General features: G+C 43.9%; 1 protein-coding gene across 1 annotated transcript; it reads left to right on the forward strand.

Moving 5' to 3' along the window:
• Nucleotides 1–5,765: 5,765 nt before the first annotated feature.
• Nucleotides 5,766–8,325, forward strand: LOC131238830 (uncharacterized). Its single transcript, XM_058236425.1, has 3 exons — nucleotides 5,766–5,945; nucleotides 6,028–6,828; nucleotides 7,636–8,325. The coding sequence occupies exons 1-3, from the start codon at nucleotides 5,766–5,768 to the stop codon at nucleotides 8,323–8,325; spliced, it is 1,671 nt and encodes a 556-aa protein (XP_058092408.1).
• The last annotated feature ends 5,807 nt before the right edge of the window (nucleotides 8,326–14,132 follow it).

The raw sequence follows: 14,132 nt of genomic DNA on the forward strand, positions 1-14,132 counted from the left end.
TGCTACCGAATCTGAATCCAGGCTTTCAAGCTCGTCTGCATCTGAATGTAAGAAACTATTTAAATTACAAATGTTTCAAAAATGTTCTTATATGATCTCCTTAATAATCACGTGTAAGCATAGGTGGCGTTTTGTGTAATTTCTTATTAAAGTTGCCCTCTCTCATTTCTCATCGCACATGGCACACGTGCTGAATCTAGGCCACTTATGGGCCACAATTATATGCTGAATACTGATCGTTGGTCAGCATCCTCTTACCTTTCCATTTATCTCATTCGTGTCCACTGATTAGTGAGTTGGGACGCTTGATTTTTGGCCAGGGTTCATCCAGTGGCCACGTCTGATGAATGGTCTTGATCTCACGCACGTATGCCCTGTTTGGATCTCACTGTCGGTTTATTCCAGAGCATAGTCCAGCAGATGAATGGTCAAAATCTTGCACACTGTCCTAGATTGGGACAATTCATTGGATCGATCCCATATTGTGTTTGCCCTGCTCCAAAAATCAGGCCACTCTTCTCATTCCGACTGCACGTGCTTGGATGTGATTGCCAGTCAATGTCTTTTGGACGCACATTGCCTTGGTCGGAAAGTTGGCGGGAACCAGCTTATGGTGGGGCATGAGCCCAAAAACGAAGCAGAATGAAAACTGAGGTGGGCCATACAACACGAAAAGGTGGAGGGAGGAATGACATTGGTTGAAACCTTCCTGAGGTGCACCCGTGTTGTTTCAATGGCAATATTTAAGTTGTTTATAAGATCTTTCTCACCTGATTCAAAACTTATATTACCCTGGGAATGTTCATCTATGGGCACCGAATGCCCATTATTTTCTGTCTTTTAAGGCCCGTTCGGATACTAGCAAATATATTACTTTTTCTACTCACAATAGTAGATAAGTGACTTATTTCAAATAAGTAAGATTGGTTTATGATTAGTGATAAGTAATGTACTTAATCAATTCAGTTAAAAAATTTTAAAACTTTTCTACTTTTCAAAAGTAATTATTGAATAATTCAATTAGGAAAGATAAATGAGAGGAGAAGCTAATAAGTATGTTGTATACAAAACATACTTATCTTATTATTAAGTAGAAACTAAGTTAAGCTACCTATAACATAAGTAGCTTATCTTAAGCAACTTATGATCCAAATGCTCATTTAGAGCTTGCTTCAGTACCACCAAATAAATTACTTTTTCTACTTACAATAAGTAAATAAGTAACTTATTTGAAATAAGCTTGGTTTTGAATCAATTATAAATTATTATTTTTTTAAATACTTATATAAGTAAAAATCTAAATAAATTATTAAGTCATATATAGCTTAAATTAAGTAACATACGTTCCAAAAGCAGGAACGGTTGGATACCATCAAATAAGTTACTTTTTCTACTTAAAAAATAGATAAGTAATTATTTGACATAAGTGAGTTTGATTTATAATTAATTATAAGTATTTTTTTATTTAAAGTTATTTAATCAAGTTAGTTTAATAAGTAGAAATAAAAATAAACTAATTAAGGTATAAGTAGCTTAAGTAACTTATAATCCAAACGCCTACCTATATGTGACTTAAGTTTTGAATATGCTTTATTTTTGGGCTACTCATGCCGTAATATAGCAGGCAAAACCGATGGACGGATGAATTTCTCACAAACATACATCACGGGGGCCCCACCTAGCTTCAGACCATGATACTTCCACGGTCAATGGTGGTGGGCAGCACGCGCAGATTTTCTCCATATGGCCCACCTAATTAATTAGCTTTTGCGCAAGGGAACAAAGACAGTGGGGCCCACATCTCGAGCCGCCCTGAGCTCGAAACTGTGTGCCATGCGGGCAAGTGTCCCTACGGCTACGGACGCGGATCGAGGGTAATCCCTCCGGGGAGGGCTATGTGGAGCCCACCGTGATGTAAGTATTTTATCCACGCCGTTCATCGTTTTTCTCGTATCATTTTAAGGCATGAGCCAGAACATGAGGTAGGTCCAGTTCTTAAGTGGATCACAAAGTAGGGATTGAAATTTCACCATTAAAAATTTCTTGGGAGCTGGAGAAGTTTCAGATCAAGCTCCAAGCCTACATGACCTTATGAATAGGTTGTATGGTAAAAAAACATAACGGTGGCCCTTGGAAAGGTTTCAACGGTGTGTTTCATTATCAATGCAGATTCCTTTGGTGTGGTCTACTGGAGCTGTGAACCTTCTTCATTTTTATCATAAGTTCTTAAAATGATATGAGAAAAGCGATGAACGTCGTGGATTAAACACTTACACCAAGGTGGGCCTCAGAGAGCCCTGCCCGGACGGATTACCGTCCAGTCGGGGGTAGGACGCGATCCGCGTCCCTACGGCTCCTAGCAGGATTCTATTTCAACTTGCGCGGGTATCCTTACGAGGTCTCCACCCGAGGATATACACCCTAGTATACAGTGTACACCTGAGTTTTTAGCTTATACACTTGGACCCATGGTCGATTGATCTAGTCCATTGGTTTCTTATCCCCCACTGTGAATGGACCATATCCCAAAAGGCCTCTCAAATTACACGCTCTAATTCAAACAAACATGGTCCTTTCGTAATCAAATGTGGAGCGTTGCTGCATTTTCTTCCTAATCATCTCATCACAGGCCCCACATTGAAATAACAAAATTAGGATTTGTAATGTGGTCATATCCTTGACAGATCCAACAGACCAATGGTCTAGATCTGTAAACATGGCCCACCTGCACAATGCATATCATTGTCTGAGGATCATACAAATCTGTTCCCACAAAATATCTATAAATCGAGAGGTCGGGCGCCAGGCGCTGGCCGAAATCGAAATGTAAGAAAGAAATTCACACGGACAAAATGGCTTATTTTGTGATATTTAGGTCCAATTTTCTGATTTTTCTCATACAACTTGTATTGAAATTTCGTAATTTTCTTTTTTCTTACCTTTTAAAGCTGCACAGCTGCCTCCAATGGAGTTGGAGGACCTGATTTGATAATTATTCCCTAATTCGAGATTATTTCCGCCACGCGTCGCATCTGATTAGGTGGACCGTTTACGATACTGCGGCAGAGTATGGGGACGCAGAAACGCATGCAACCAGATTACATGTAACGGAAAGATATACTTCAATCTATACCGTTCAAATTGTGTGGCCCATGTTTCCCGCTAAAACTCGAAAATTCAATGGAACGGATGACCCTACTTTTAAGTCATATACCTTGTGTACAGAGTTCGCTTTGCCTCACATTGGGCCCACATGCCCAAGATGGTCCTGTTATCGGAACGTTCTAAGTTTTGCATTATACTCTTATGCAGTGCCTTGGGTAAGAAGATTAGATTGATAAGTGTTGAAATTTAATTTTTGAAAATAAAAAATATTTAAAAAATTTCGAAACTTTTGCTTTGCCTTCAAAATTATTTCAAAGAAAATGCAAATGAAAATTGCAATTTGTGCTTTTGTCCCATGTTGGAAATAAGAAAAGAAAGCTAATAGTTTACATGTGGACGTGTGTATAATATTCTTAGAATTTGGGGATTGAAATGCTCGGAATTCGGGTTACATGTTTATGCACTGGAATGTGTGCGTGCGTGCGTGCTTGTAGTGGCACTAGTTGGTGTACTTCGCACGTGCGCATCGTGTCACAGAGTGGTCATTTCCTCGCGACCTTACGCGGATCGCTGTAAGACAGTGTGAGGGGTCTGAAATGAGTTGGGATTTTATAAGCTACTGAGAACGGTCAGATTATTAATCCGAAACGGTTAGTCATTTTTTTAAAATGGCACGAACAGGCTATAGTCAAATCTTTTGATCCAACGTCTAAAAACAGCTCAAATTAATGATCAATGGTCAGAAACATTTTTTCAAACATTTTGAACCATTGATGGCCACCTAACAACGGTCCACTACCTGCTGCCTATATAAAATGGACCATTCCGGTCCAAATCTCGATTAACTCCAACAAATCTCTCATCATCTATTAGATCCTCTAGATAACATATCCATCATATAATACTATAAATACGTCCACTGTTGGAGTCTGCCAGAAGATTAGTTGGTGAAATTGTTCTTAAGTGGATCTTTTATGATTGTTACACATAGGATCTAGATAAGCTCGTCTTATCTTGGAAGCAATTCTCTTGTGACCCACCAACAATTCATAAGGGGGCGAATCACGCTTTAAGGATAACCCAAATTTTAAGTAATTCAGCCTGGTGAAATAAAAATAAATAGTTTTATTTTATTTTTATTTTCAGTATTTCCAACATATTTTCCAACAATAAGACGATTTTGACCGCTAATATGTGAGGATGAATTTAAAACATAATAAGAGAATTTCAATGGTTTGCATTCAACTTCACAAAATCAAAGATCAGGTTCCTCTATGAAGTGTGGCTTTTGGACAATAGTTTATCTATGACAGTAATCCAGCATGGTGACACATGTTGCCAATCTGGAGTTGTGAATTTGGCTAAACAAGCTCTGGTATACAAAAGGGTGGGCCATTTTCAACCGTTTGATTGCTTTCTACCCATGTGGCCACCTGATGGGTGGAAAGACATGACTATTTACCAAGCTATTATACTTGTTTTTCCTGTGTCCCGACTCAAGATCACGACTCATGCAAGATGCTCCAATGATTAGGTCCGTCCATCTTCCTAGTGGTGCTGTTGTTATGGGAAACTCTAAAGCCAATTCCACTTGAGGTAGTCGTAGCATGACCAGATGAACGACCTCACCGAGTAGCAGAGCTCATTGAACCGACACTTAGCCTGGCATGCCCAAACTGAGTTCAGACACGGCCTCCACTCTTAATACCGACGTTAAACCTACCTATTAGTTCGGGCAGCAGGAGCGTGGTTGCTAAAGCCAATAGGTCGACTCGGATAGAGATGTGACCTACAATCATACTAGGGAATCATCCCCAATAACACATGATGAGCAATTGCCATTGCACGATCTTAAAATAACTGCCAATATCAGTATGCACGTCGTTCATGATTAGAGGCCAAGATCGTACCGAGAAGGACGGACACGTTCACTCCAGTTGAAAGGTATAAGTAGGAATCAAACCCACAGGAACAGGTACACAAAATCTCTCACCCGAAACCTACCCACACTACTTAGACCTAGATTCTTAGCTGGACTTTAGCATCGGATGGTCCCCTACTCTAGCTAGGGTCTCCTTTGTCCTTCTTCTGCGCAGGCTTACAGGGCTCAGCGAGGGTGAACCAGATTTTTGCATCAACATTTTGGCATCGTCTGAGGGAAGTACGGATAAAAAGTCTTTGTAATTTTACTAGAAATGGTTAAGGGAAAAAAGAAAGGGCTCCTAGTAGAAGTGGCAGAACCCGAGCCCATTAGACAACGACACTCATCTTCTGTACTTCATATTGAATTAGCTCAAACAGGGCCGTCTCAATGAACTCGGAGCCGAGGAGGCAAGTACCATGCGTTGCAGAACCAAGTGATGACGTTAGTCAACGAGATCAACCAAATGAAGCAGCTAAGACAGCAGCCACCCCTTGATCAATGGGAGGTCGCTTCAGTGGCAACAGAGCAACTCGTTCTCATAGATTCATAAGTAGGAGCGTCCCGGGGTATATCAGCTTGGGCCCCAACTCATACATGAAATGCAGCAACCTGGGCACCGACTTATGACCTCAGCATTAGCCCCAATTGACCTCCGCCATGAGTTGGAAAGGAGGAGAAGGGGTAGAATGCCCGAGGTCGAGGCACCTCATGAAACTGTCTCTGAGAACAGAGACCCATGGAAGCTCAACTTGAAGAGCTTCAAAACCAGATCAAGAGCATGCACCGGGATCACCAGACGCAGGCTCCAGTTGTAGTAGAAGCAATGATAGAGGAGACCGAGCCTCCGTTTACTAGTGAAATCATGGACACAACAATGCCTTCAAGGTTCAGGATGCCTCCATCATTTAATATTCGGGTTCTGGGGACCCGACAAAACACATGGAGTCTTATCTCTCCTGGATACAGATCCAGTTAGCATCGGAGGTGATGATGTGCAGAGCATTCTCCATAACCCTCACAGGGGCTGCGAGAAGCTGGTACCGACAACTCAAGTCGAAGTTAATCGGCATTTTGCCAAGCTCAGTAGAGCTTTCTTGACGCAATTTATCATCAGGAAGAAGAGTCGAAAGTCGTCAACTTATCTACTCACGCTCAAACAAAAAAGCGGAGAATTGCTGAAGGACTACATTTCTCGATTCAACGAGGAGGCTTTGCAGGTCGATGATTACTCCGACAAGATTTCTTTAACCACAATAATCAACAGACTTAAAGATGGGAGTTTCCTCTTCTCGATAAGGAAGAACCCCTCGACCACTCTGAAAGATCTCATAAATCGAGCCCAGAAGTATATTAACGTCGAGGAGTTCTTTAGCTTGCGAAAAAGTACCCAAGGCTCGGAGCATTCATCTAAAGACAAGAAGTGCAAGGATGCCTCATTTCAACCTAGCACGAGCAAGAAAATGTCAGATGAGGATGGATCCCTTGGCCAAAGGCCGAGTAGAAAATCCGAAAGCCGATTCAGCTCATATACTCCTCTCAATACATCTCCAGAGAAGATCCTGTTGGATATCCGAGATAAAAAGTTATTACATTGGCCGAGCTGCATGAAGACGGAAGCAGGCCAGCGAGACAAACGCAGATATTGTCGCTTTCATCACGACCATGGGCATAACACCAGTGATTGCGTGGACTTGAAGGAGGAGATCGAGACCCTCATCCGCAAATGTCACTTGCATCAGTACATAAAAAAAGGAGAGAGGCTTGGAAAGACGAGCAACCGGGCAAAGCTACAGATGATGGTATAAGATTCGGATGATATACGGAGGTTCGTTTAGAAGCGGCAACTCAAACCAAGCCCGAAAGCTCACGCTCAGAGCACCGACACCGAACACTACATCCACTTAGCTGACAGGCCGAGAAAGGAGCTCCGAGTGAGTTCGTAAAGTCTTACATTGACAAAAGATGATGCGCATGAGATTCAACATCCTCATGACGATGCCTTGGTAGTCACAATGACAATAGTGAATCGTAAGATGTACCGCATCCTGGTCGATATTGGGAGTTCAGCCAAAATCTTGTACTCCAAGGCGTTCGATAAGATGGGCATCGACAGGTCCCACCTTCGACCTGTTCAAACCTAGTTGCACGGCTTCGCAGGCGATTAAGTTATCTTGGAAGGGGCGATCTCTCTCCCGGTCACAACAGGAGAAGGGAACTAAGTCACCCTGTTGGTGGACTTTCTGGTGGTAAACACACCGTCGACACATAATTTCATCTGTAGATGACCATCTCTTAATGCCATGAGGGCAGTGTTATCCACGTACCACCTGATGATGAAGTTCTCTGCTGTGGGGGGAATCAGTTATGTTAGAGGTGACTAGCGAGAAGCTCGATGGTGCTATTCCATAGCAGTTAGAAAGGGTTCAGTGAAGCAGGCCCTCATAATCGGTATGTTCGACCCCAGAGAAAACACCTCGACGGAGAGTTCTCCTGTGGAGGACCTCTTGATCCTCCCGCTCGATGACGCTGATCCGAATAGAACAATCCAGCTCGGATCATCGTTGAATGTCGATTAGCAGAATTAGATACTGGATTTTTTGTGACAGCACAAAAATGTCTTCGCATGGTCCCACCAAGACATGTCGGGCATCACTCCTGAAGTTATGGTCCACAAGCTAAATGTGGATTCGGAACACATGCTAGTCAAGCAGAAGAGAAGAGCTTTCGAGTCGGAGAGATACGCGGCAATCACCGAGGAGGTTGCAAAACTCCTCGACGCTGGCTTCATAGAAGAGGTCCACTGCCTGGACTGGATCACCAATGTTGTGCTCATCAAAAAGGCCAATGAAAAGTGGCGAGTTTGTGTAGATTACTCCGACCTCAACAAGGCTTGCCCCAAGGATAGTTTTCCTCTCTCGAGGATCAACCAATTGGTCGATAACACAGCCGGGCACGAGCTCCTAACGTTTATGGATGTATACTCTGGTTATAACCAGATAATTATGCACTCCTCGGACAAACAGAAGACGACATTTGTCACTGATAAAGGACTCTATTGCTATCAGGTCATGCCCTTCGGGTTAAAGAATGCAAGGGTAACCTATCAACGATTGGTGAATAAGATGTTAACCCAACAAATCGGTAAGACTATGAAAGTTTATGTCGATGACATGCTGGTGAAAAGCATCATATCAGCCGACCACACCTCGAATCTGGCCGAGACCTTCTCTATCATTCAGGAGTACCAAATTAGATTGAACCCGACCAAATATGTGTTCAATGTGGGGTTCAGGTAAGTTCCTCGGTTTCCAAGTCAACCAATGAGGAATCGAGGCCAATCTAGAAAAGATAAGAGCTCTCTCGAACATAAGCTCACCTCGGACTATGAAAGAGATCCAATGCCTCACGGGGAGAGTAGCTGCGCTCAACCGCTTCATCTCTAGAGATTTGGAGAAGTTCCTCCCATTCTTCAAGCAGTTAAAGGGTATTAAGAAGGTAGAATGGACTCCTGACTGCAAGCGAGCTCTTCGGTAACTTAAGCAGTATTTGGGATCACCCCCATTGCTGTCTAAACCAGAGAAAGGAGAACCGTTACTCCTCTACTTTGTCGTTTCCTCCTCGGCTGTCAGCTCAGTGCTCATCGGAGAGTCTGGAGGTAAACAATACCCTGTCTACTATGTCAGCAAGGCGTTGGTCCCTGCAGAAACAAGATATCTGGATATGGAGAGGCTCGCCCTAGCTCTAATTGTGTCGACTCGTCGGCTACACCTGTATTTCTAGGTGCACTCCATAGTTGTCCTCACAGATCAACCCCTTCGACAGGTACTACAGAAGCTTGAAGTATCTGGATGGTTGACTAAGTGGGCAGTTGAGCTCAACGAATTCGACATCGAATATCGACTGAGGACAGCCATCAGAGGCCAGGCAGTGGCCAATTTTATAGCGGAGTTCACCGCTCAAAATAGTGAGACCGAGTCGTCTAGCTCAGACACACACACATGTGCTCAACAGGGAGCCTTGCGATCCTCCTTATCCCCCAACCTGCCGGAGAGACCAAGGCAGAGGATAAATGAACGTTGTTCGTAGACGGTTCATCAAACTCAAAGCGAGGACCAAGGATCGTTCTAGTCGCATCTGATGCGACAACTATTCAGTACAGGATAAGGCTCAGATTTCAAGCCTCAAACAATGAAGCAAAGTATGAAGCCCTGTTGGCTGAGCTCAGATTAGCAGCGGCCCTGGGGGTTTGAATTCTGAATGTCAAGTGCAACTCTCCGCTCATCGTAAATCAGGTATCATCAGAATATGAGGCGAAAGAAGCCAAAATGATAGCTTACCTGAGTGAAGCTCGAAGGCTAATGGAAAAGTTCCAGGAATGCAACATTGATCAAATACTAAGGGCCGAGAATTCCTGGGCTGATGCGCTTACAAAGCTCACTTCAGTGACTGAAGGAAGAATCTTGAGATTCGTCCTAGTGGAGTTCTTGAGCAAGCTAAGTATCGACTGCCACGGTCAAGATGTCATTTAACCTGTGTAAACAATCCCGAGTTGGATGGACCTGATAGTCGAGTTCCTCAGGAACGGTAAGGTTCTTGAGGACAGATTGGAAGCCTAACGCCTAAGGATTAGATCGGTACAATATACTATCATCGGGGATATCTTATATAAAAGGGTTTTTTCAGCCAGATCTGAGGTGCCTGCGACTTGATGAGGCTGAATATGTGATTAGGGAGATCCACGTGGGGATATGCAAGAATCATTTTGGAAGCAAAGCCCTAGCGCAGAAGATCATTCGTCAAGGATACTTCCAGCCAATGATCTAAGGTGACTCCAGAGACTTCACTTGGAAATGTGACAAGTGCCAAAGATTTGCAACCATTCCTAGACAGTCGGCGGAAGATCTGACCCCTATGAATAGGCTGTGGCCATTCGCTCAGAAGGGAATTGACATCATCGGCCCTTTGCCCCAGGGTAAGGGACATACCAAGTATATGATCATAGCAGTAGATTACTTTACCAAGTGGGCCGAAGCCGAGTCTGTCGCCAGAATTACCAAGCAGAAGATAACAGACTTCGTCTGGAAGAATATTGTCCGTCTATTCGGCATCCCTCACACCATTGTTTCAGACAACGGGAAGCAGTTTGACAACAATTGGTTCAGGAGCATGTGTCAAAAGCTTGGCATAAAAAATGCTTATTCATCACCTCAGCATCATCAGTCAAATGACCAAGTGGAGGCAGTAAATAAAATAATAAAGAGTCACCTCAAGACTAAGTTGGAAAAGGCGAAAGGTGCGTGGACCAATGAACTCCCATTTGTGTTATGGGCGTACAGAACTATAACTTGGTCAGCAACAGGGGAAATGTCATTTTCCCTTTCCTAATGTTCTAAAGCGATTATTCTAGTTGAGATAGGACTCCCCATTGCCCTAGTGCGATCATATCACGACAGGCAGAACGCCGACCAAATGGCGATAAGCCTTGACTTGATCGAAGAACTGAGAGATACTGCCAGGCTATGAATCGCAGCTCGACACCAGCAGGCCGCTCGCTTCTACAACTCCAAGACCAAGACAAGGTGTTTTTGACTGGGTGACCTAGTCCTACGCTGTGTGTTCCAAAACACGTCAGAACCGGGAGTAGGATCCGTAGGACCTAATTAAGAAGGTCCTTATCGAGTTGTCAGCTTGGTAAAGCCCGACTCTTATCAACTAGAGGACCTCGAAGGGCGTCCCCTACCACACTTGTGGAATGCCGAACATCTGAAAATCTACTATCCTTGAAGGGAATGATGTAAGGGTCAACCCATCTAACTGGAAATCTACTGCTTTAATAAAGGATGCATCTTTCTACATGAAATTGTCCAGTTCTTTTCTATATAACCTACATGGGACCTCCGTGAGGAGTAAGGTCTCACGGATGAGCCAACCACTTGACAAGAGTAGTCGACTTGTCATTCGAGTACGCTATGAAGGACCATCTCTCATGTGTAGAGACGGAACCCTTCGACGGACAGACTCTTATAGAAGAGATCGGCTCATCATTCGACAAATCGTATCAAACGCAATCTATATAATCAATAATCATCATTCAAAAATATTCAAAATAACGCCGAGGCGTTGAAGTATTCTCTAAGTTTGACAAAAATATATATTAAAAAAAGGGTAATGGTGGATCAACTGGCAGAAGGAAGTTCAACACCAGGGGATTGAGCGATTGGAGGAAGCTCGGAGCCAGGGGGACGACTGGAAGGACCGACTTTAGCTTGCTTCTCCCCAGCATCGTCAGTGGCTAGGGCATCGAGGTTGAGGTCTGGATAAAGGACATAGACGTTGTCTATACAGGCATTGTAGCTATAGTAATAAAACCTGCCAGCTTCAGTAACCATTTTCGCTGAAGACTTGTACTCCTTAATGGCGGCAGTGATCATTGCAGCAGCTGAGGCCTCAAACTCAGTGTGCTGAGCTACCTTAACTTTCTTGACCTCAATCTCCAGCTCTGTAGCAGCTTCAACCTTAGCCTGCCCCAACTTAGCTGCCAGTTGAGCATTATCCTCCTCCATCGAGCTAAGATAGGCCTTAATCTTCGAGAGCTCAGACTCAGTAGAATCGCAACGGGCCTAAAGCTCATTGATGTCCCCTTGGTACAATAGCTCCCTTATCTTCTCCTCCGCCAGTAAGCTACGTAACTCCTCCTGTAAGACCCGTATCCTAGACCGTACCGTTTCATAGGCCTCCGCGGTCCTCCTGGTCGAATTCCAGCGACCCGCGATCTGTTATCGGTGTTTGCGCGCGATCTTAAGTCATGTCCCATATATCAGAGTCGGCTCGATTCGAAACTTGTACCCTTATGACTGCGTCGTCGCTGGGGTTCCAACAGCGGGTCTCGCTCGCTGATGTGATACCCAGGACAGGAGATGTGAGCCCGCGTTCATTCCGAATAAATGCCGCGCGTTGCGAATTTCGAGAGAATATCTATAACATGTCCTATTAATTAATTAATCAAGTACACACCCTATCTCAAGTACATCACTCATACCCCATGCCACCTCACCTCCTTACAAGTCAACTCTCTCTCTCCACACTCATACCTCATTTACACAAATTTCAACCCAACCCATGCTTTCCCATTCCCATCCCTTACAACAACCATTCCATCCATCCCTTTTCATCCATCATTTTTTTTTCTCTCTTATTTCTATCTTCACTCTCCAACCCCAAGAGAAACACCCAAATGTCCAAGATCTCCAAGCCTTCCCAAAACAGCAAGTGTGGCCCACTTTTCCACCCTCTCATCTCCCATCTCAACCATTCATTCTTCATCAACCTTCATCAAAATTAAGGCATGGAGCATACGAGTCCAAGGAGTTAAAGAAGAAGGCTGATAGGTGGGTGTTCATTATTTCGATTTTTTTTGGATTTAGGGCCCACTTTTAATGGGACCCATCTTGATGTATGCATTGTATAGAGGGGCCCATAGTGGCGGGGTCCCTCCACTACGCCGATCTCTCTCTCTCTCTCTCTCTCTCTCTCTCTCTCTCCCTCTCTTAATGGAATGTGGCCCACCTGATCTAGACCGTCCATGTGTTGGGCCCCATGGACAGGCCCGGATGTTATAAAAACAGAAATATTAGTTTGATTCTTAGTGGGGTGGTCCATATGCGTGGACAGCACCATGATGTACGTATACTGTGTCCACACCGTCCATTGCTTGGACAGTGGGCCACCTGAATGTATGTACTTTGTCCACACCGTCTATCACATGGACGGTGGGATCAGTGTGATCTAGGCTGTCCGTCACAGAAGTCCAAGGTCTGGACGTTAGGTACTTTAAAAAAAAAGGAAAGGGATATATGTATATATATTATTTTAATGATAATATATATATATATATATATATATATATATATATATATATATATATATATATATATATATATATATATAAAAACAAATGTATATGGTGGGCCCCATGTGGGACCCACCCTCTTGGAATCAGACTGGTGGTGCGCGCGTCTCACACCAGCAGCATGCTGCTGCAGTTTTTTTTTCAGTACGTGTGGGGCCCACATGAGATGTGTTAAATCTCAACCGTGCATGTGAGGACCCCCCTTATGATGTATATGCTCTAATCCTGCCGTCCAGATGGGCTGGACGGCGGGCCTGCCCACTTAATGTATGCGCTTATATCTACACTGTCCATTTAAGGATGTGGCCCCACTGATGTACTGACGTCAGCAAGATCTGTGGGTCCCATGTGGTGTATGTGCTATATCCAAATCGTCCAAACGGTGGCACCCACCTGCTGGACTCACGCCAGTAAATCCTGTGGGTCTCCAGCCGTGATGCATGTGCCACACCGTGATGTACATGTTACATCCAAACCATCCATCCATCTGACATGCTCATGGGCCCCACTCTGATGGATGTGTTCTATCCAAACCGTCCATCTGTTTGGCGATCTCGTCTCAAGGCTTGAGACCAAAAATAAGACAGATCTAGCATCAAGTGGACCACACTACAGAAAACAGTGGAGTTGAACGTCTACCATTGAAACCCCTTTGGATTACAGAAGTTTTGAATCAATATAATATTTGTTTTTCCCTCCCTGTTCAGGTCTTTGTGACCTTATGAACAGTTTGGATGGAAAATAAATGCTATGGTGGGCCCTCTAAATTTTTAACTGTGGGAATCATTATCACCACTGCCATTTGTGGTATGGTCCAGATGATCCTTTGGATAGATTCATTTTTTTGCTCTATAATGATCTCTAACAATGGATGAATGGTGTATTGGATTCGGCCCATTTGATCGGCCCATTCAACTCGGCCCATTTGACTTGGCCCATTTGATTCGGCCCATTTGATTCGGTCCGTTGATATGGCCCACGTGTTGTATGTGAGACCCATATAATGGGGCCCGATGTATTGTATATGAAGTCCATGTGATGAGGTCCATTGTGATATGTGAGGCCCATATAATGAGGCCCAGTGTGATGTATGTGCGGCCCATTAAGATTGTATATGGCCTACCATGATGCGGCTCATTGTGATGGTATATAGGCCCATTGATGCGGCCCACTTGTTGTATATGAGGCCCATTG

The sequence above is a fragment of the Magnolia sinica genome, chromosome 3 (genome assembly GCF_029962835.1).
Source record: "Magnolia sinica isolate HGM2019 chromosome 3, MsV1, whole genome shotgun sequence".
NCBI lineage: Eukaryota > Viridiplantae > Streptophyta > Magnoliopsida > Magnoliales > Magnoliaceae > Magnolia > Magnolia sinica.